General features: G+C 39.5%; 1 protein-coding gene across 1 annotated transcript in view; it reads right to left on the bottom strand.

Moving 5' to 3' along the window:
* The window catches only part of ADAM12 (ADAM metallopeptidase domain 12), a 367,967-nt gene extending 344,523 nt beyond the window's left edge, over window positions 1-23,444 (bottom strand). The window contains exon 1 of the mRNA XM_032175291.2: window positions 23,357-23,444. Within this exon, the coding sequence (XP_032031182.1) occupies window positions 23,357-23,444 (88 nt within the window). The remainder of the gene's footprint in view (window positions 1-23,356) is intronic.
* Between the last annotated feature and the right edge of the window lie 205 nt (window positions 23,445-23,649).

Raw genomic sequence — 23,649 nt, 5'->3', positions numbered from 1 at the left:
CTTTACCATCCCTCTATCTGAGCCCCAAGGAGTCCCTTGTCAGCGGGTGGGATATGGCTTTTCCACTTCTCCTCTGAAGAGGTAGAACCTACCTCCCCAGTTTGCTTCCCTGACATGTCAATGGAATGTTAGCAAGTGGGTCCCAAGCAGATGCTTGAAATGGGCTTGTGTCTAAGGACATATCTGTTCTTATGCCTCTGCCTTCCCTATGAGAACATGCTGGGCTAGCCTGCTAGGGAGATGGGAGAGACATGGAGAAGAGCCTGGTCACTCTATTATACTCAGCAGGCCCATAAACATGGCAGCAAGCCTAACGGAGACCAGAACTGCCCAGCCTAAATCCCTGACTCACAGACACATGAGCTAAAGATGTGTTTTATTATTTTAAGCCACTGAGTTTGTGTAAACAGAAAACTAAGACCACTTTCCTTCTTAATATAGATGCAAAAAATCTTAGAACACTAGGGAATTACATTCAGCAGCATATTAAAAATATGATACACCTTGACAGAGCAGGATGTATCCCAAAAATATAAGAATATTTTCATACGGGGAAATCCATGAATGAATATTTGTAAGTCAATTAATATTTTTATCAGGTCACAGGATTTAAAAAGAGAGAAACAAGATATGGTAACTCTGTAAATGTCTAAAAAAAGTTAATAAAAGTCAATATCCAATACTGTTTTTTTTTTTTTAAAAAAAACCTATTTGAAAACTGGAAATAGCTTCTTAAAATCATAAACTCACATCTTAAATCGACAGTCAGTACTAAAATCAATGGTGAAATATCAGGAGCCTTCCATTAAAAACCAAAACAAAAGAGGAATTATTGCTATTTGTATACATTTTTATAGCAATTCTTTATGTTTGAGACACTGCAATAAAGCAATAACAATTCAGGGAAATAAATGTTAGAAAAGAAAAGTTATTTATAAGTGATATGATTAGTTACCTAGGAAACCCAAGAAAGTCAACTGAACATCTACTAAAACCAGCAAGATATTTTAATAAACAGGCTAGTCCCAGAATGTGTGTATATAAGCCAATACAAGAAATATCATTACTAAAATAAAATTGGAAATTGGATCCCATTTATAATGACAAGAAAAGAAAAATAACACCTAAAAAATGCTTTGTAAGAAATGAATGGTATGCTGTTCATTCCAAATTATGGCTCACAAAAGGGCAGTGCTGTCATATATAAACAGCTCTTAACAAATCAATCAAAAGAAGACAAATCCTCAATAACAAAGTGACCAAAGGATATGAACTAACAATTTAAAAAAATCACAAATTATTGGTAAAAATAAGGGGGGAAATTAAACTGCATTATTAAGAATTTAAAGAGAATCTCCTTCCCTCAACTCCTCCATCACCATCCCACCTTTGTCCTTGTTTTAGTGTACATAAATTTCCATTAGATTAATATTCCTGGCCTCCCTCCCTTCCCCTAACTCCCCCAGGTAAAGAATAGTGATGTATATAACAGTTTGAAAGGAGGAACTTAATTTTGTGGCTCATTTCTTCTGGGATCTCCCTGTCATCTCAGATGTGTCTACAGCATGCTCATTCTGGTCTGCCCTTTGCCATATGTTAAGGGATATGACCCTGTTGGGCAAGATGCTACATTGTTAATATTATCCAGTATGATTGGTGACTCTCAAATTTGGAAGTGAAACAGTAGTAAGCCTACTCAGCCACAGACCTAAAGCCAAATTCTACGATCAGCTGTGTATTAATAACCGATAGTTTGTTCTCTAACATTCTGCTTCCTGTGCCATCATTTACTTCTGAACCTAAGAGGGGAAGGAAGGTGTTGTTTAATAGACTCCTAAGACCCCAACAATAAATTTAAAATGCAAATTAGAATATTTTAACCTAGAAAATTGGCAAAGAAAATATGATAATAATTGGTAACAATAATGCCACTAACTAGGAATGAAGAAGCTTCAGAGAAACAGGCCAGGAAGAACATAAAGGGGTGTATCAGTCTGTTCTCAGGCTGCTATGAAGAAATGCCTGAGACTGGGTAATTTATAAAGAAAAGAGGTTTGACTCACAGTTCTGTGTGGCTGGGAAGGCCTCAGGAAACTCGTGATCATAGCAAAAGGCACAGGTGACGAAAGGCACCTTCTTTACAGGGAGGCAGGAAGGAGAAGTGCTGAGCAAAGGGGGAAAAGCCCCTTATAAAACCATCAAATCTCTTGAGAATTCACTCACTATCACAAGAATAGCATCGGGGCAACTGCCCCCATGATTCAATTACCTCCCACCAGGCCCCTCCCACAACACATGGGGATTATGGGAACTACAATTCAAGATGAGATTTGGGTGGGGACACAGCCAAACGATATCAAGGAGCACAGCGATTGGAAAGCCAATTACAACACATAGCACAAATTTTAAAGGTGCTTACTCCTGTCTTAAATCACTTGCTTTTTAAATGCAATCCTGCTCACATTTATTGTGATTTCTTTTAGATTCTAATTTATATGGAAAGTAATCAAGAACGTACTGAACAATTCTGAAAGAATAGCATAAGAGGTTTAGATCTACCAGGTGTTAGAATTATCAAATAGCAATAATTAAGCATACAGTCTAAGTACAAGAATAGACAGATCAATATAAGTGAATAAAAGTGAGAAAAATCGACACAAATATGTATAAAAAATCTAATAAACAAGGTAGTATTTCAAATCAACGGAAATAAAACAGTCAGTGGTCATAAATGGGTAGTCATCTGAAAAGAGAATGGATTCCTATCCTCACTTTTTATGTAAAAATGATAGATGAATGAATAATTTAAATACAAAAACTATAAAACTACTGTATGAAAACATTGCTTCCATATTAATTTCATGCAGCCTTTTTGAATGTGGCAGCAGGATGCATGATCCTTTCTATAACTCTCTTAAGTTAAAGATACATATTCTAATCCCTATGGCAAACACTAAAATATAATAATAAAATGAACTACAGCTAAAAAAGGGAAATATTAAAACTACTCAGTACAAAAGAAAATGGGAAAAGAAGGGAAAAAAAACCAAAAACATACTGGGCAAATAGTAAAAGACAGCAAGATAATGAATGTAATTCTCCATAAGAATAATTAAATGTAATTGGATTAAATATTTCAATGAAAAGGTAGTGATCCTCAGAAAAGATTAAAATGCAAAGCTAATATACACTGTTTAAGAGAATGCACTTTGAGCATAAATATAGATATACTGAAAATTTTTAAAAATGAAAAAAGATGCTCTGTGCATACATAGGCACACACTAAGCATAGGAAAGCTGAGGTGGCCATATCAATGTGGCCACAGGCAAAGTGGACTGTGGGACAGAAATTGCTACCAGAGATAAAGAGGAAATTTCATCATGATAAACAGGTCAATTTGTCAAGAAGACATAGCAATCCTAGATGTGTATAAACCTAAAAAGAGTTTCAAAATACATCAAGAAAACTGATAGAACTGAAAGTACAAATAGATAAATTGGCAACTTCAGTTAAAGGTTTTACTCCTCTCCCAGTAATTGATAGAAATAACAAACAAAAAATATTAGTAAGCTTAATATGAGATTTGATAACACCATCAACTAACTATGCTATTTACAGGATATTACCCTATCCAACAACAGCAGAATTTACATTCCTTTCAACCATTCATGGAATATTCATCAATTAAGACTATAAGCTGGAATATAAAACAAGTCTCTAACAAATGTAAAGGTAAAAGTAATAAAGAAGACATAATCTGATTATAAGAAAATAAAATTAGAAATTAATAACAAAAATCTTAACATCTCAAATATTCAGAAATTTAAAAACATATTTCTAAATAAGCCACAAGTCACAGAAAAAAATGATGAAAGAAATTTTTAAAATATTTTAAACTAATGATAATGAAAAAATAACCTGTACAAATTTGTAATATTCAGCTAAAGGAGTACTGTACCAGGGATATTTACATTTCCAATGTCTGTACTAGAAATTGAGAATGTTATGTTAATATTCTAAGTAAGGATCAACCAAACGCAGCTGAAGAGCAAATCAAAGACAAACTAGAAGAAAAGCAGCAATAAGTAGCAAAAATCAATAAAATAAATAACAAAAGAGAAAATCTTTGAAACCAAAGTTGGTTGTTTGCAAATATTGATAAAATTGTTAAATTCCCAGCAGGATGAAAAAAGTGAGAAAAAAATCATAATTTACCAATTTTAGGAATTAAAGAGGGGTACATCATTACAGATAATACAGGCATCAAGTGATTAGAAAACATTATGAAACATGTTATGCCAATAGGTTTGTTAACTCAGATGACATGGACATATTTTTTGAATCTCCAGGCCCAGATGGCTACACTGAATAATTCTATTAGACATTTAAGAGAGAAATAATAACAATCTTATATGAACTCTTTCATAAAATACAGAAAGTGAGAAAACCTTAACTTATGAGGCCAGTATAACCCTGATATCAAAACCAGACAATAATATAACAAGAAAAATAGCACTTTCTCTTATAAAAACAGACATAAAATCCTTAAAATATTAGGTAATAAACCCAGATCCATCTCTATATGTACATAAATGTATATGTGTGCATGTGTATGTGTGTATATATATGTGTGCATATATGTTTATGTATGCATGTGTGTGTATATATATGTGTGTATGTGTATATATAATATAGGATAAACAACAAATGAATGGGCATGCTAATTTGTGAAACCTAGGTAGTTCTTGTAGTCCATATTCCCAGGACTACAACTAATCAGGCTACCCAGTTGTCATTTACATTAAAACTCTTCAGAAACATAAATTACATTATTCCTTTGATAACTTAATTCACTGTTTTATGATCCCAGCTTAGATTTTGTGATTTTTTTTTTTTTTTTTACAAAAGACTGAAGGCAAACCACTAAAAAAATGTATTGTAACAATAAATAGGGTACAACTTTAAGGAATGTACCTTTAAAATTACTATGAGTTTATCAATAATAACCTTTCATGTTAAGTCTTCCAATTTTTGTACATAAAAATGATTTTCATCAAACCACTGAAACTATCCACTGCGGATGTAAATAAAATAACCAAGTTCAATGTAAGAAAGCAGCATAAAACAAAGTAAAACTTGTGATTTGCAAATTAGCCTGATGCAAGCTTTTTGTTGTTTTTTTTTTTTTGCCTTTGTAGTTGCAGAAGGTGAGCTCTGTTTTAGAAGGAGTCATTTCATTCTCCAATTGAATTTTTACTCATTTAGGCTAAAATCACTTCAGAAGTTTAAAATGAGGGTAGAGGAAATAAAAAGGAAAAAATTAAATATATAGTTAAGTTTATCATCACCAGATCACTAAATGCTAGCTATAGAATATCCAAACCCAAGCAAATGCATAGAGTTCTTCATGCCCATCCTCGCATCTGTACATTTCTCAGGGAGATAAGAAAAAGCTAAAATTAATAGAGACCTCTTGCGATTTTTATTAAACTATCAGCTCACATTTTCTACCCAATAAAAAAATTAGCATCCATAACAGCATCATAGTATTTCCAAAAGATGTTCCTTTAAGATGTTCCTTTTGTATCATTAATATATGCTAACTACCTTTTCCATATCAAATATTTGGACACATGGTCTTTTTTTCAAAAAGTGAAAATTCATTTACATGAAAGGTTGTACAAACACAAAAAATGTAAGAGTAGAGCTTTAGTGAATCACATTTGTTGAAATGAAAAAGCAGCACACCAAGTAGGACTATTTACTCATCATGCCAATATTTATTGAGCAGCTGTGATGTGCTAGGCACGGGGGACCCAACAGAGAATAAGATGGATGTGGTCTCTGTCACCACAGAGCTTAAATTATAACCAAGAAGACGAACAGTTGATTAGAATGTGATAAGTGCTCTGATGGAGACATAGCATTTTGAGAGCATTTAGCAGGGGGACCTTTCCTTGACTGGGGTTGGGTGGGAAGGACCAAGAACCGGCTGCCTGTGAGGAAGTGAAGTCTAAGCCAAGGAGGAGTTCAGCCAAGTGTTGGAGTGAGAGTGGGAAAAGAACTGTCAGGCAAAGGCAATGAAGACACTGCAGTAAAAGGACATGAAACAGCTAAGCAACAAAAATGCAGAAACAGAGCCACCTTACCAATCAGATGCTGCTGCCAGCTCTAAGACCTGCACATAGTGAGTGGACACCTCTGAAAACAGAAGCTTCTACCTGTTAAAGCCATTCCTGATATTTACAATGCTGATTATCTAATTAACTCACTGTGGTAGACTGTTGAGATGGTTCCCAGTGCCCCTGCCTCCTAGTATTCACTCCCATGTGTAACCCCGGTAGGGTTAGAATTAAGCAAGTCACTAGGTCTCTTAACCTAGGTTAAGTGACTTGCTTTTAACCAATAGACTATAGTAATATTCACAGACCATGATTAGATTATACAACTTGTGATTTTGTCTTGTTTGCAGATTATATTGCCTTCTCAGTCTGCAGCCCTTGGTGAAGCAAGCTTCTATATTGGAGAGAATACTGATTAGGAAAATGGGAGCCAGCTAGGAACTGAGACCTTCAGTTCAACAACTTAAGGGACTGAATTCTGCCATGGTTCTTTGAGTCGAAAGCAGATCCCTCCCAGTTGAGCCTTTGAATGAGACCCAGTCCTGGCTAATACCTTGTCTGAAACCAGTGAAAGAAGCTGAATTAGAGGACCCAGATAAGTCGTGCCTAGATTCATAACCCACAAAAGCTGTGAGATTGTACACAGGTGTGATTGTAAGCCACTAAGTTGTGGCAATTTGTCATACAGCAATAAATAACAAATGCACTCATGCATGTGCGTTTATCATGTTTACAAGTATTTTCTACAGCCATCATAGGTAGCAGTTATTAGGTTGAGTCCTGCATTTTATTTGTGAGAGAAAACAGAAGATAGTATGCTTAATTATTGAACAGTAAGTTTCTCCCTCAGAAAGAATAAATTTTAGCTGGTAAGTCCACATGTTCCTTTGATGCGAAAATGAAAGGTCAGAGTTACCAGGCCCTGCAAATGGGTCTCCAGTCCTGTTTTTCCTGCCAGTCCTTGCAGGTCAGAGGCCACAGGACAAGTTCCTGGGATTGGCACAGCTAAAGACTCAAGTATTGTTCTATCTCAGTGTCTTCCTAGGTTCTCTCCTCAAATCCCAATATCCCAAGATAAACACAAGCTGAGATAGCTGCAAAGGGTTTGGAGTACGAAGAGTTCCTGGACATCATAGGTCCTCCCTTGGCAGACCAGTGGTTTAGCATGTGGGCCCTGAAATCAACTGCCTAGTTCGATCCTGGCTCAGCCTCTTATAAGATGCAGGGGGCTAAGGCAAATCACGAGTTCTCTATGCCTTAGTTTCTTCATCTGTAAAATGGAAATAATAATGGCCCACACCTCTAAGGGCTATAGGGATATTTTAACCACGTAATTCATGTAAAGGGATTAGTCGAGAGTCTGCTGAATGTTTTGTTAATTGCTGGTGTCATCACTATTACTGTTATTTGTGTAAGTCCCATTTCTAGTATATTCCCTATTTGTGCAGTAATTCATGTGCATAATCTCAGCTGTGCCACCTTGTAGCCGTATAACTGCACAAGCTGAATGTCCTAGCCTTGGCTTTCCTATTTGGAAGAAAGAGTGGTCATAGTGTCTGCCTCCCAGGGCATGGTGAGAATGTACGAGAAGCTCCTGAACCACTGCTAGCACAGAAACCACACAGGCAAAATCCCTTTATGGAATTCCTCAATTCTGTCCTATGAAGAAAGAGCAATTACCACTCAGAAATGTGATTGTTCTCCAGGTACACAGATAAACCTGTAACCAGGAGCCACTGGGTGTTGTCTGATCATGCACTGAACTAAGAGTGAGTAAACATTTTAGAAAATTCATTTGCTGCTGTGCAAGTCAGAAGACATTGCAGCTGCAACTTAGTTTCAGAAAGATTCAGATGAACAATCTTAGTAGTGTGGGAGGGATCTTGCCATTCACTTACGTTTTGCTGTAAAATGGGAAAACACCACCGATATTTGGTCTTAGAGTGGAACATTTCTGTCAGATTCTGGATGTTCTAAATGTGTACTGTTTGGAGCCACAAGGATGTAGAGTGCTTAACGGGCTTTACTGCTGCAATCACATGCTCTAACTGGTAATTAACATATAAGTCAGGAGCTTATGTGTCTGCTTCATCCACAAAGGTGAGGTTCCTATTTCTACAGCAATTCTTATTCATGCCAACCCAGTACCGTGAGAGGCATGTTAAATTTTATTTGCCTTGCCATTCTATGCTTATCCTCCCTCCCACACCTCTTTCTCAAAAAGCCAGTGGAAGCTGAAGGCTAGGAAAACTCATGCCCCTGGCCTAGGCATCTGCTACCATTCATTCTCTGCAGCTCTTATGCCCAGCCCACAGTGTGTCCCATACAGCAGAGAAGAAGGAAACTAGTGACAATTTTGTGTGCTATAAGTAAATGATATTTGAAAGAGTTCACATTATTAATACAATCTCAAATAGTCCTGGTTAACAGAGATGCCCCTAATGGTAGACTGATAAATAACAAAGATGCAAACATGAGATTTAAGGTAGGAGAAAACGGAATAGAAACTGCCCTCCTCTCCCAAATCTCTGCCACTCCCTCTGTCAAGCTTTGGGATTAACTTGGACACCCATCTACCATGAGCAGAAGGGGACAGTGGCTCATGGATGCTGAGAACTTGTGCCGTCCAAGGCATGAGGACAAACCTCAGCCACTGAATGAACACATGAACAGTGGTACCATGTGCCCCCCTGTACCATCGAAAGAGAAGACCTTAAATTACAAAACACATTCCCCAACCTCTCCTCATTTGGAATTTACCACAACCCAAGGAGGTAGGCTGCATCTTTGCTCATTGTTGACAAAGAAACTAAGTTCAGAAAGATTTAGTGGGTTCCTAAAGGTCACACAGCTATAAAGAGGCCAAGCTAGAACTCAGAGCCACTTCTCACTCCAAGTCCAGAATTCTGGCCATGATCCAAGCCACCTGTCAATTTTATAACTACAACGCCAGAACACACAGCACTCTTGACCCACTAAATCCATAAGGAAGTAATATCAGGGGAGATAAGCTGAAGAAATATCATTATTTTATGTCACTGAAGTCCATAAGAGAAGCAGATGCTTCCACTAGGAGCTTTTGTGCTTGAAAACAGTTGTCTTGATTTAGCTTTTCAAACCATATCCTATCCCAGCCCTTTCTGCCTCCCTCTTTTGAAATTGCTTTCTTGCTGAGCCTCTGTAACCAATGGCTTAGTCTTCAGCAGTGCTGAGGGAGAAAGAAGGATGAAAAGCACCTTTTTAAAGGAAAGCAGAGACAAGAAACAGAAAAGAGACTAAAATAATGTGAGAAAAAAGTTTCAAGAGGACCATCTATTGCAGCTGAATAAATTATGCCCCAAGGAGCAGACTCTCTCTACTAAGAAACTGGAAGTAAAGCTTAGTGAATTGAATAGACTAAATCTGACATGTCCAAATTTTAATGGCAAATCAGGGATCTGATTTTCTTCTAGACAAATTAGTGGAGAAATCAATCTATATGGAATCATAGCACTCATTCTGAAGGTTACAAAAATATACAAATGAGTGTTTCCATTGTCGGCTTACTCCATCGTACAATCTTCTCTGTATACTAGAATGTTTAAGTATAGAATGAATTCACTATACACTCCTGGAAGGCTCACATGACTGGAATTCTGTTGACACCTCCGCTGGCAGAGGAGCAGCTTCTGGGAGTGGATGTTGGCCTTGCTTCCCAGCTGTTCTCATTTTGCCTTCGCCAGAGGGAGATGGGAACAGCTGATGGCTTCACCCCCAAAGCTCAGCTTGGCCCCATCATTAGCACATCTCACCCCTGCAGCTGCCAAGGCCAAGACTAACATGCCAGCAGGAAAGCAGCTGACTGACTTTTCTGACTGAGTGTTTGGAGTATTGGAAGTTGAGAATGAAGCTGCCAAGCAGGTTCAACTCATTTTCTGTACGTTTTTATGATCCGCTCGCTCTAGAGGCCATGAAATGAGGGTGTCTGTTCTTCTCAACACTGTATCCCCAGTTCCTGGCACAAATCTGGGATTACAATAGGCAGCCAACAAACGTGTTGACTAAAAGACCCAAAGAATCATTATCAGAGATGTCCAGTTCTGAAAACACAGTGGACTGAGCTGACACAGCTAGAAAGCCTTTCTACTACAAACACAGAAAAATGTTAAATAAAATGTGACAACCTATATAACTGAACTAGAAAGAAGGGAAAGGAAATTATCAGGGAATTAAGGAATTCCTAGCCAGAGCATCCACCCACTGCCAAAGTCATGGAATCACAGAGGCCTGGCAGATACAGGCCTTCAGCCTGGAAACCGTGAGTTCAGTAACAGGAGGTATGATCTTGAACATACAAGTCAGAGAACTCTAGCTAAGATCCTTGAATAAAACCAAGCCCAGACAGGCCGCCCTTCCCAAGTCACCAGGGCTAGAAAACCTCTAGCAAATGCCACAGGGAAACTTCAAAGTGACATGTCTCCCCAGAGATCTGGTGAGGGTTAGGGAGTTTCACAAGAGAAATAGAAACTTCAAGCCTTTACCACATGGGTATGGAGACCAAAATTAGAATAGCCATGTGGTGTAAAATTCCCACAATAACTGGGCTTAGACAAGGGAAATCCCTGAGGCATCTGTCATGAGTAAGCAGACTCTGCTCCACAGAAACTCTTCTAATCCAGGGTACATAGGACTCCCGTGGAGAGAGTTGCAGTGGAGGGAAGAAAGCTGAAAATGAACTCACAATTTAAAATTGCAAGGCATTGGAAGAGATAATCCATGGTAATACAGAATCAGCATCCTAAGAACTTGAAATAATAACCTGAAATGGATAACAATATATAAATCCCAAATTATTAAAGACAGGTAAGAATACAAAGAAAAGAAGATAATTTTAAAATATTACATTTTAAAAAGATCAGGCAAGTTTGAAAAAGAGCAAAACAAAGCTTCCATATGTGAAAAATTAAAGATATTGAAAAATGTTAAGTCAATAGACAGTTTAAACAGCATTTAGACACAGCTCAAGAGAGAATTGGTAAACTGAAATTTAGACTTGTAGACATCACCCAGAATTTAAAGCAAAGAGTGATAAAGAGATGAAGAGAAGCTAAAAACAGGATGACTGAATTATAAGGCCCAACTACATATAACAAAAGTTCTAAAGGAAGTGATGAAGCAAAAAGGGCAATGCAGTAATTAAAGAGATGCTTGCTAAATTTTTTTTAAATAATTGATTGGATTCAAGAAGCACCGCAAGGCCAGAAATACACAAACTTAATATAAAACCATATAAAAACACATGAATAAAATGCAGAACTACACATACACAAACATGCACACTCCACCACCACCACCAAAGAACTACCTTAAAAGTAACCAGAGGAAAAGGCAGGTTTAGTGCAAAGGCACAGTCATTAAATGAAAGACTCCTTAACAACAACAGGAGAGGCCAGCATACCACAGGTAATATCTGCTAAAAGAAAACAATCGCCAACCTCTGGTTTGGCTATCTATACATAGCTAAACTAACATTCATGAAAAAGAAAAACATTTTCCAGGCAAACAAATATAGGGAATTTTGCTACTCAGAGACTTTCAATGAAGACTACTTCAATAAGAAGCGACTGGATCCAGAAGTGGAAGTGGTCTGCAGGAAGCCATGGTTAAAATAAAAAAAAAAAAAAAGAAAAAGGAAAGAAACTGGTTGCATTGGATAAATCAGCATAAGCCTGGACTGCTCAGCACAGAACAAAGCCTAGTATTTCCCCACTACATTTTTGGATGAGAGATGTGTTTCACAACGGCAGAACTAAAATTCTAGACAATAATAAAAAACAGGAGGCGCAATGAAGGGCACTAAAGCATGGTTAGCCTGTAATTGTTTGGGAGGAGGCCGAAGTTATTGACTACCTTTAGACTCCATTGCTGAAGTGCAAATGTTAAAAATTTAATGGTACTGCTAAAACTGTGGAAACAGAATATGTAACCTCTAAATTAACAGAACTGGGAAAAAGTAGGTATAAATAATCCTACAACAATAGAAGAAAGAAAAGAAAGATGTGTAAAGATAGCAAAAGTTAGTTATTTTCACTAAAATTGAGAAAAAAAAAGGAGACTAGCAATCACTTCTTCTTCTTTCTTTTTTTTTTTCTTTCTTTTTTGAGACAGGGTCTCACTGTGTCTCCCAGGCTGGAGTGCAGTGCAAGATCACAGCTCACTGCAGCCTCGACCTCCTGGGCTCCAGCAATCCTCCCACCTCAGCCTCCCTGCGTAGCTGGGACTACAGGTGCATGCCACACATATGACTTTTTTGTTTTTTTTTTGTAGAAATGGAGTGTCCTTATGTTGCTCAGGCTGGTCTCAAATTTCTGGGCTCAAGTAATCCCCCCTCCCCCCCCTCCCACCCTCCCAAAGTGCTGAGATTACAGGTATGAGTCACTGGGCCTGGCTAATCCTTTTGTTTATCATTGTAATGGAGGTGCTACCCAATGAAAGAAGAAAAATAAAAGAAGTAGAATGCATAAGGAATGTAAAGGAAAAAACAAAACTTACCCTTTCAGGTGATTATTTTCTTAGAATTTTCTATGACGTCAATCTACAGACAAACTATTAGAATAAAAATTGAGCAATCACCTACCTATGATTTGAATCATCAGGATTACAAAAATAATTGAGCAAGATTTCTGAATTCAAAGTCAACCTACAAAAATAAGTAACATTCCTATACACTGAAAAGAAAACATCAATTAGAACTTTCAATAAGGAAATGACTCCACAGATAAAACAAGAATAGCCATGAACTGGCACTTGTTGAAACTGAGTGATAGAAACACAGGTATTGATCGCACTCTGTCTACTTATGTGTATGTTTAAAACTTTTCATATTAAAAAGTTAAAATCTTTTAAAAAATAGTGATACCATCTAAAGTGACAATAAATCTATTAGGTACTTAGGATATCTAGAAATATATCTTACAAAGATGCACAAGAACGTTGAAGAGAATATTGTTGAAAACTTATTGAATAACATTAAAGGGAACAAATAAATAGAGAAATCACCACATTCATGACGGGAAACCTTGATGTCATGAGGATGTCAATTCTCCCCTAAATTAGCCTACAAGTCCCCATACAGTATTTTGTGGAACTTAGCAAGAAGATTCTAAAGTTCATATGAAACACTAAAGTTTCAGGGATAGTCAAGATAACTTTAAAGGAGAGGAGGGGAGAAGGAAAGCAGACATTAAACTTCATACTTTATTGAATAGTTAGCATGGTCTGAGCACTGTTCAAAGCACTGTATATGTATTCTTTCTTTTCACCCGTACTACGGCCCTGTGGAGATAGATACGATTATTATCACCATTTCATCCAGGGAAAATAGGGAAAGAAAAAGATTACATAGTTTGTTCAAGGTTTGGGGTGAGCAACGATCCCAATTGCCTGGCACTGAGAGGTTTCCTGTGATGTGTCATCTTCAGTGCTAAACCTAGGAAAGTCTGGGCACACAGGATGGTTACTTTCTCAAGATCACATGTCAGGCGCCAGGTGGCAGAGCTGATCTGTAAACTCCAGCAAGCTGGCTTCAGTGTCTGCCCTCTGCACCACTACATACCAACTCTATTAGTCAGGGTTCTCTAGAGGGACAGAACTAATAGAGATGTGTATATAAAGGGGAGTTTATTAAGGAGTATTAACTCACATGATCACAGGAGAAAAATGTAGGCTGAGAGGCTAAGTCAGTCTAGTCTTTTCACATTTTTTTCTGCCCGCTTTATATTCTGGCCATGCTGGTAGCTGATTAGATGCAGACCATCCAGATTAAGGGTGGGTCTGCCTTTCCCAGCCCACTGACTCAAATGTTAATCTCCTTTGGCAACACCCTCACAGATACACCCAGGATCAATACTTTGCATCCTTCAATCCAATCAAGCTTAACCATCATGCCAACCAATCTAAACACTGAAGGCTTACTGCGAAGTATGGGATACTGAGAACAATACGATGCTGGAACTGAGGTAAATAGAACAGTAAGACAAAGAACCCAGAAGCATATCTGTATGTGCTTGCTGGTTATCAGAAGTAGAAAAGGATTCAACAAATGTTACTAGAGAAATTGGTTTTCCAGATGGGGGGAAACAGACATGGATCTCATACAATAAAGAAGAATTCAATTCCAGTTATTCTAAAAGGGAAAAGCAAAAATTTTAAATTTAGAAGAAATTATCAAAATTTATTTTGGAGCTCAGGAAAGAGAGGAGGATTGCTTAAACTAAACTTAAAAAGAAACATGAGTAAATAAAGATAAATAATTCAAAGAAGAAATACAAAGAGCATATAAACACATAAGAAACTTAGAGTCTTTAGTAATGAGAAAAATGCCAATTAAAACAATGAAATTTTTAACCTCCAGCTTGGCAACATTTAAAAAGCCTGAAAATACCAAGTATTGACAACCACATAGGTAACCAGAGCTCTCCAATAAGTAGGCACATAAATTGGTACAACCAGTTTGGAAAGCAACTTAACAAAATATGTTACAGTAAAACATCTGTGTACTCTGCAGCTCAGTAATTCACTGGTAATAGGTTCCCTAGAGCTTGCACCCATACCTAAGATAGCAAGGATCCTCGCACCATTGCAATATCAAAAAGTTGGGGAAAACATATTTATTATCAACAGAGGGGTAAACAAATTATGATTCAGTCATTCAATTAAAAGGAATGAACCAAGCACATATATGAATGTCTGAAATATATATTGATTTTTTAAAAAGTTGCAGAAGGTTGTCATATACAGTAGGGTACCATTTACTTAACAGTTAAATACATAAAGAATATCAGATATTGATTAGGGGTATGTGTGTGTACACACATGCACACACACAAACACACATGAACCAACCAACTTCAAGTAGTATAGCCTCTGCAAAAGGAAGACTGAGATAAAATAGTCTGAATGGTGGGGAGAAAAGGGATAGCTATAAATATATCTTTAACATTTTACATATTTAAATGTTGAAAATTCTGAAGCATATATAGAAGTAGAATCTGGCTGGCAAAAATATGGGTGTATAACTTATTCTGTGTCCATTTTTCAACTTTAAAATTGTCATATTTTAGAAATAAATGAATGATGGGGCCAGATTTCTTTTTCAATCATCTTTTATATGATCTTCTCAAATTATACTGAAATTGGCTGAAATAATGATTTTAGTTTAAAAGTTTTACTTAGTATGCTTAATTTCAGGAATGTATATTTCCATAGGCAGACAACAGCTGCATTTTAAGGTATAATGCAGACCCTAAATCCTAATGCAGGCTCTGAGGAACACTACCAACAACAACAAAAAACCCAGGATGAAGACAAAACCAAAATAGGAATGCTTTTACACTGTTGGTGGGAGTGTTAATTAGTTCAACCATTGTGGAAGACAGTGTGGCGATTTCTCAAGGATCTAGAACTAGAAATACCATTTGACCCAGCCATCCCATTACTGGGTATATACCCAAAGAATTAGAAATCATTCTACTATAAAGACACATGCACACATGTTTATTGCAGCACTATTCACAATAGCAAATACTTGGAACCAACCCAAATGTCCATCAATAACAGACTGGATAAAGAAAATGTGGCACTTAAATACCACGGAATACTATGCAGCCATAAAAAACGATGCGTTCATGTCCTTTGCAGGGACATGGATGAAGCTGGAAACCATCATTTTCAGCAAACTATCACAAGAACAGAAAACCAAACACCGCATGTTCTCACCCATAAGTGGGAGTTGAACAATGAGAACACATGGACATAGGGAGGGGAACATCACACACTGGGGTCTGTCAGGTGGATGGGGGGCTAGGGGAGGGATAACATTAGGAGAAATACCTAATGTAGATGATGGGTTGATGCGTGCAGCAAACCACCATGGCACCTGTATACCTATGTAACAAAACTGCACGTTCTGCCATGTACCCCAAAACTTAAAGTATATATATAAAAAAAGTCGCTCATATATCTAAGCAATCCTTCATGTACTCCCAAGGTTTCAATTTTTTTTTTTTTTTTTAAAAAGCAAGACTGGGTTCTCAGATCACATTCAGATTCAAGCGAGCATATCTCTCACAAGAAATGCTTCCATCGTATCCTGGCTTTAATTACAAACATAGCAACACATAATACAAGGAATCTTTTGGCCAAATTGCAGACCAGTGCTCACCATGCCTGCTAGGGGAAGACATGTCAAAGTGCTTCAAAATTTCTAAGAATGGATCATCTAAACTGATTAAGCAGTTCAAGGCTTCCAGGAGTAGGTAAACAGACAGAAATCGTTATCCAATGAAGCTGTCCAATTTTTTAAACAGTTGCCAAGAAGCTGAGTTCTTAATGTAGCCTTGGAATGACATAAAAGCTTAAAGGATAAAAAAAATCAATATGATGTTGAATTATTCGGCTTTTCCATCCCATCTATCAACTGGAGGCAAAGGTATATTGGGCATTAGATAAAGCACAAAAGAAACAGGGTGAAAAATGGGCTGGAGAAAGTATGAAGATTGAAATGGCAGCCTGTGAGAAAGTGTAATATTTAATGTGCACATTTCAATTGGCAAATAACGTTCACTTGAACTGCAGTACCGTTCTGCTGAGATCCAAGCTAATTACAATCTCACTGCTACAGTTACGGCAAAGATAGGTTATGAAATGTTTGCCACAGCTAGGTTAAGATCCAGTCTCCAGCATGAGGTAGACTAGATTGCCTTGCCCCTGACACTGCTGATCTCACTATCTGAGGCTATCATTTCCTCTTCCCTGGAATGAGGGTATCAACAGGACCAACAAGATTCTTTCAGCAGAATTGCAAGAGATAGAGCACGCAAAGACCTGCGCACCGCTCCTGGCACTGACGCACTCAACAAACTCCTTTTTAAGTAACAATGTGCTGGTATGACGATTTTAGGTTTAAAAAAATACTAACCAAACATATGAAGAAACAACTATGACAAATGCATAGCAACTACCTTCAAAAACATTCTGTCTAGATTATACCAATTGCACTTCTCCAGCCCAGAGACCTGACAATTAAAGAGCATGGACATACTCCAGAGCTGCTTCATATAGCTCCCTGTGGGCACACAGCCAAAGGGTTGTAGGGCTTAGCCACTTGGTACAGAAGAAACATCTGAAAATTCTACACCTGTCTTTGTAAATCATGGACGCTGCAGAAACAATTTAGCTTAAGGAGGCCTCTGAAACACACTCTGATACAAAATTTTTTTTCTGCAACTCTAATGAGTTCATTACAGCATCATCTACACCAGGAAGGAATGTGCTTAGCTTCTTTAAATGATGTAGCTGCATTCCTTAAGAAAAATTTTGTTACAGTTTCCACAGCTGCAACATTTATCTAATTAGGTATATGTTGGCTTTGAGTTTTTATAGATTTTGAAAAGAAAGTTTTGAAACATTTAAAAATGAGTTTAATTTTTGTTTCCACAAGGAAGGAGTTAGAAAGTGCCAAATGACAAGTGAGAGAAAGAAAATACACTATATGTCGAGCATGGTAATCAAAGCCTTGGCTAAATTCTAAATGTACATGGCAGAGTCACAGGTGTTTATCTGTATGCCCTCCTGAAACCCTGCAATAAGGGAATAATTGTAATAACAATAATAGGCTGCGTACCATGGTTCAATGCCTGTAATTCCAACACTTTTGGGGGGCTGCGGCAGGAGGATGCTTGAGCCCAGGAGTTCAAGACCAGCCTGGGGCAATAGAGTGAGATTCTATCTGTATAAAAATTTAAAAATTATATATTTTTTTAAAAAAACTTTTGAGACAGACTCTCACTCTGTCACCCAGGCTGGAGTACAGTGGCACGATCTCGGCTCACTGTAGGCTCTGCCTCCCAGGTTCAAGCGATTCTCCTGCCTCAGCCTCTGGAGTAGCTGGGATTGCAGGTGCCTGCCACCATCCCTGGCTAATTTTTGTATCTTTTTTTTTAGTAGAGATAAGATTTCAACATGTTGACCAGGCTGGACTCAAACTCCTGACCTCAGGTGAGCCATCTGCCTCGGCCTCCCAACGTGCTGCGATTACAGGTGTGAGCCACCACACTTGACCAAAAATTTAAAAATTAAGAACAAATTAGTTGTGCATGGTAGTGTGTGCCTGGAGTCCCAGCTACTAGGGAGGCTGAGGTAGGAGGATCACTTGAGCCCAGAAGGTTGAGGCTGCAGTGAGCTATGATTGCACCACTGTACATCAGCCTGGGTGACAATGCAAGACCCTGTCTCAAAAAAAACATAACAATAATAATAATTAAAAAACTAAGCAGCAAAGCTTTGGAAGATGGAAAGGGGATGGACAAGTTGTTACCTATTTAGCAGGGAAGACGGAATGGGAACTTATGAGCTGGAAAGGAGGGCAGCCATCAGAAGGTGGGATGGATAAGCAGAACCCTGGAAAGGTGGGAACAGGGGGCACTGGGCCCTGGAACAGGGGTCACTGTATGGGCCAAGGCCAATACAGGCTGAGGCTGAAAACCTGTATAAGGAGAAGCTAGAGCCCTAGATCCCTTGCAAAGCCAACACAGCTAGGTGTTGCCTATCCTCCTCTGACCAACACGGGAGGTGTATTTCCCGAAGACACTGAAGTAGAGAAGTTCTGTACATAAGGACTCCCAGGAATCGTGAAGTGGGGGGGTAGCAAAGTGCTGAACTGAAAACAAAAGGATTAAGTTTAAACAATACAAGCATACTTAATGGCAACACTATCTTCTTTTCCCCTGCTCAGCTCACAGGCCCTAGAGCCAGGCTTAAATTGCCAGACTGAAATCGCCTTGGCAGGAAGCTAAAGGATTCTTCCTTGGAGAAATTGACCAGCCTAAGAAAAATAGAGTCTGTGATATGTGGACGTCTCTCAGCAAAATGAATGTTCATCAGTCAATAAATCCATCTGTGGAAGTACACAGAGCTTCTAATCAGCTCTTTAATGCCCCATTACTAAATATCAGCAGAGAGCCCAAAATCAGACATTTGAAGAAAGTCAGACAGAGATTAAACAAATAGGGGGGAAAGAGAATCTCAAAGCTAACAATGAGAATGAGGTGAACAAAAAATGTTTAACAAGTAATGACTAACACATTCAGAGTTAACAGCAATCTTACATCCATTACAAAAAAGAGGAGGACACTATAATAAGGATAAGAATAAAAGAACATTCATAGCATAAGAAACCTCTTGGAAATTAAATGTGGTAGGATAAAATTTAAAATTATTTATTTATTTTGATACAGGGTCTCATTCTGTCACCGAGGCTGAAGTAACACAGCATGATCATGGTTCACTGCAGCCTTGACCTCCTGGACTCAAGTGATCCTCCCAACTCAGTATCCTGAGTAGCTGGAACTAAAGGTGTGTGACACCATGCCCAGTTAATTTTAAAAAATTTTTTTGTTGAGATGTGGGGAGGCGGCGGGGGTGGTCTCACTATGTTACCCAGGCTGGTCTTGAACTCCTGGGCTCAAGCAATCCTCCTGCCTCAGCCTCTCAAAGTGCTGGGATTACAGACATGAGCTACCAAGCCCGGCCAAAAAAATTTACATAGAAGGGTTGGAAAATGAAATTAAACAACTGTCCCAGAAAGTAGAACAAAAATGCAAAGGGATGAAAAATAGATAAGAAAATTAAAGGATGTTTTCAGGAGGCTGGGACATTCAGCTAATAGCAGTTTCAGAAAAGCTGTGGTAAAAACGGTGAGGAAGAAATAAATGAAGAATGAATATAAGAAAGTATACTAAGACTTGACAATATGAATATTCAAACTGCAGGGGCCCACTGAGTTCCTAACAATTACTGATAAGAGCATTGCTAAAACACATAATGCAAAAATACTAGTGACAAAGAAAAAAGATAATCACTTCCAAAAAGAAAAAAAGACTACATTTAAAGGTTTGACAAGCAGAATACTGTCAACTTCTCAAGCAGTAATGGCCAGAGACAATGAAGAAATGCCTTATAAAATACTGAGGAAATATTATTCCTTTCTTGGAATTTTATACCTAAACACACTAGCAATCAAGGGTGGAATGAATGAATGTGTGTTTATCTATATATTTTATACAAGGTATGCCAGAGACACATTCCAACCTTCGTTTTTACTCACAGAACTATTTTGTTTGAAGCAGCAATGCATATAGTTAAAAATATTTACTTTTCTAGTATTCTGTACAAGCTAGCAGTGGCCCTGTGTCACAGTCTAGCCAATGATATCTAAGACAAAATCTACTACAAAGGCTTATGGAAATATTATTTTCCTGATGCAAATAGATTTGACTGGTTCTGCCTTTTGTCCTTTCCGCTGTATTACTGCCTGGAATGCAGATATGATGCCAAGAGGTACAGCAGCTATCATGAGACCACGAGGAAGTAAGCATAAAGGCAAAAGTCAACATCTAAGTACTGCAGATAGAAATAAAAGAAAGTGCTTGGTCCCTGATCACATCACTGACCTGACACACCAGTTACACCAGCAATCAAAATACTTACTTTGCAACTGCTTGTAAAGAATACAGGCTTGAAAAAATTGCTGCTGTCATGTTTTTTCGTTATTTGCAGCTGAAAGCATCCCTGACATATTCACGAGTTATCAGAAAAAGTTGTATCTCCCCAACACCCTTCCTCAGGAAGTTACTGGAAAATGTGCTCCACAGAAATGAGGAATGAACTAAGAAAAATTTATATTGCTCAGAATATAGATGATTCAACACAGGAAGGATGCAAGAGGAATTCTTAGTGTCTTGGTAATAAGGGTAGTCCTGAGATAACAGCTGTAATGTATGCCTAAAAAGTAACCCGTGAGTCACATTGGAACAGGAGGATGAAGGGATCTAGGAAAGATGACATCAAGAAAAAAAGAAATCATGGCTAGACTACTTGATGTGTTGGATCATATTGAAAGGAGGTTGATAGTTTTTCCAGAAAGTGTGGAGGTAAAAATAGAGGTTGTGTAAGGGATGAGAAAAACCAAAAACCAAGTATTCTCCCTACTCTCGCTCTCAGTACCGAATGTTTCACCTCTGGTCACCCAAATGTGTGGGAGTCTCTCCCCACCAACCACCAGTTCTTCAGTAGAGATCAACTCGGAGTCCTACAGTTTAACTCTATTCTGACTTACATTTTTCCTATAAGGTGGCCTGGACTGGGAAAGACACACTGCAGGATGTAAGGAAGTGGGTAGATGGGAATATACTTAGGAGGTTGGTGGCTTATGGAGTAAAAAGGGAGACACAGGGATGACTGCCTACATGTCAGCACAGGGCATGTGGAGAAGGCAGAAGAGGTTGTTACTGGGTTCAGGAAGACTGGGGAAGGAATGATTTGCAACTAGAGAGTCTGGGATCTAGGGTTCTGTTTTGGACTTGTTAGGCTGAGTTGCCCCAGAAAGTACCAAGTAGGCAACTGTGCCAGGGCTCAGAGTACAGACGAGGCTAGGGAGAAACTCAGAATAGGCTTAGACTCAACAGGTAGTAATTCCTCCTTTTCTCTTGCCAATGCAAAGAAATGTTTCATTATATGTTTGGAGTTTTATACAGCCTCAATGGTATGATTTGGGGCACTGATTGATTGAAGACTTGATACTGAGAATCTAAGGGTAAACAAGCAGTGAATCCTGGAATATATCACAATAGGTAACCCATTCAAAGTGCTTAGGCCTCCCTGGTTTTCTATTTTGGGTCATATCTGTCTTAAGGAAACACTCTCTCTACCAAAGGTGAACTCATAAAATAGTAAAAGTCCTCCCACACGCACGCACCCAAGAAATAATTTCCCATTATTAGCTGGATTTAATAAACATTTTCTTCCAAAAAAAAATTTGTCCCTGCTCAGTAGACTTCTCTTTATGTGTACAAAGCAGGTGCCAAGTTAAAGACCATGTTAGGCACACTTTGAGACATTTTCCGTTTTTTAAAAAGTTCTTTCTCAATAAACATTCAAAAGGACCACTTTGTTTAAAAGTCTTTCAAAGCACTATTCACTACAGGTCGTAGAGTTCTTTAAACCCTCAGCAGTATTCTTTCTTGACTTTCTCATTGCTTTGTGCAATCTTTGTATTTAATCATTTATCCCCAAATTGGTCTTCGCAGTGTGGATTTTAACAAGAACTGGGTTTTAGCCACATTACAGTAGACGCGGTGGGGGCGGAGAGCAGCAGTGGCAATCGCAAAATAAAACGTATCATAAAGTGGTAACGGTTCGTGATTGAGGCCAGTTGTTGAAAAATAAATGCCTGTTATATAGAATCACAGAAATTTAGAGCTTGCGGCCAAGGCAAGTCGTTCATCGGTGGACCGACAGCGCCCCAGGCGGCAGAAAGAAGGCGGCGGCGGCGGAGACCCGGGGAAGTTGCCGGATTTTTAAAAAGGCACCTGCTGGGTGAGTCCTCACTGTGCAAACGGGAGCCACAGGTGCTCGATTTTAAGGGGCTACAACTCGAAAAAACCTAAGTCTGTAAAACAACCATAAGATCCGCACGTTAAACTAAGTAAGTTCTCGCTGTACACCAAGTTGATGTGGGCGATTATTTACGGCGGAGAAACTGAGTGGAGGGAGGAGGGAGAATTCCGCTAAAGTTTGCCCGGGACTGACAGCTAGGGAGTGACCTGGAAGCCAGGAAGAGGGGCAGAGAGGAAACTAAAGAAGTAAGTAAGAGAGTCAGTTTATGAAAATAGAGCCTGCTGTGGAGCGCAGCAGGCACACCTGCGGAGGAGGAGGCTGCCTCACCTGCGGGGCCGCTGAGCGCCCCCCTAAGTGTGTTAGCGGGGGAGGCGGGGAATGGAAAGGAAACCTGGTGAAGGGCTGGCCCGGAGCCTGGGGTGGGGGTATTCACTGCGGGATAGGGCCAGCAAGAGGACCCGACACTCATCGTCCCGAGCGACACGTGTAAATGTCAAGATACAGAGACATCTGCAAATGTCACCCAAGAGGGTGAGGACGGGGGAGCGGTCCCGAGGCTATGCCCTCCGGAGCAGGCACTGGCTCCTGCGGGGCTGCGGGCCAAGTGTCCCCCTTCCCCAGGGAATTGGCACCTGGGCGGGGATCGGTCTTGCCGCGCTGGAAGCGCGAGCCCCAGGGCTCAGGAGATGCGCCGGGGCGCGTCACCCCTCGGGGCAGTCCTGGACCTCGGCGCGCCCGGGCGCAGCGTGAGGTGCCCCCGGCGGGGCGGGCAGCGCACCGCCCGGTTTCGGCGACTTACCTCGGGCCTCGCGGGGCGCGAGCAGAGCACCGACCAGGGCGAGCAGGAGGGCGCGGGCGGGGGCCATGGGCGGCGGGCGCGCTGCCATCGTCGCCGGCCTTACGTGCAGCAGCTCTCGGGCCCGGCGGCGAGCGCTGCACTATACCACGCGGGCGCGGAGCCGGGGCCGGGCGTCGCGACCGGAGGGGTTTCCTGCCGCGGCGAGTCAGCTTCGGAGCCCTCGCGCAGCGCCCGCGCCGCCGCGGAGCTCGTCTAGCCTTTCATTTTTAAAAAAGTTTCCCCCCGTGTGTGTG

Source organism: Hylobates moloch, unplaced genomic scaffold (genome assembly GCF_009828535.3).
Source record: "Hylobates moloch isolate HMO894 unplaced genomic scaffold, HMol_V3 SCAFFOLD_3, whole genome shotgun sequence".
NCBI lineage: Eukaryota > Metazoa > Chordata > Mammalia > Primates > Hylobatidae > Hylobates > Hylobates moloch.
The sequence above is the reverse complement of the archived record's forward strand: the minus strand, read 5'-3'. Positions and strand labels throughout refer to the sequence as shown.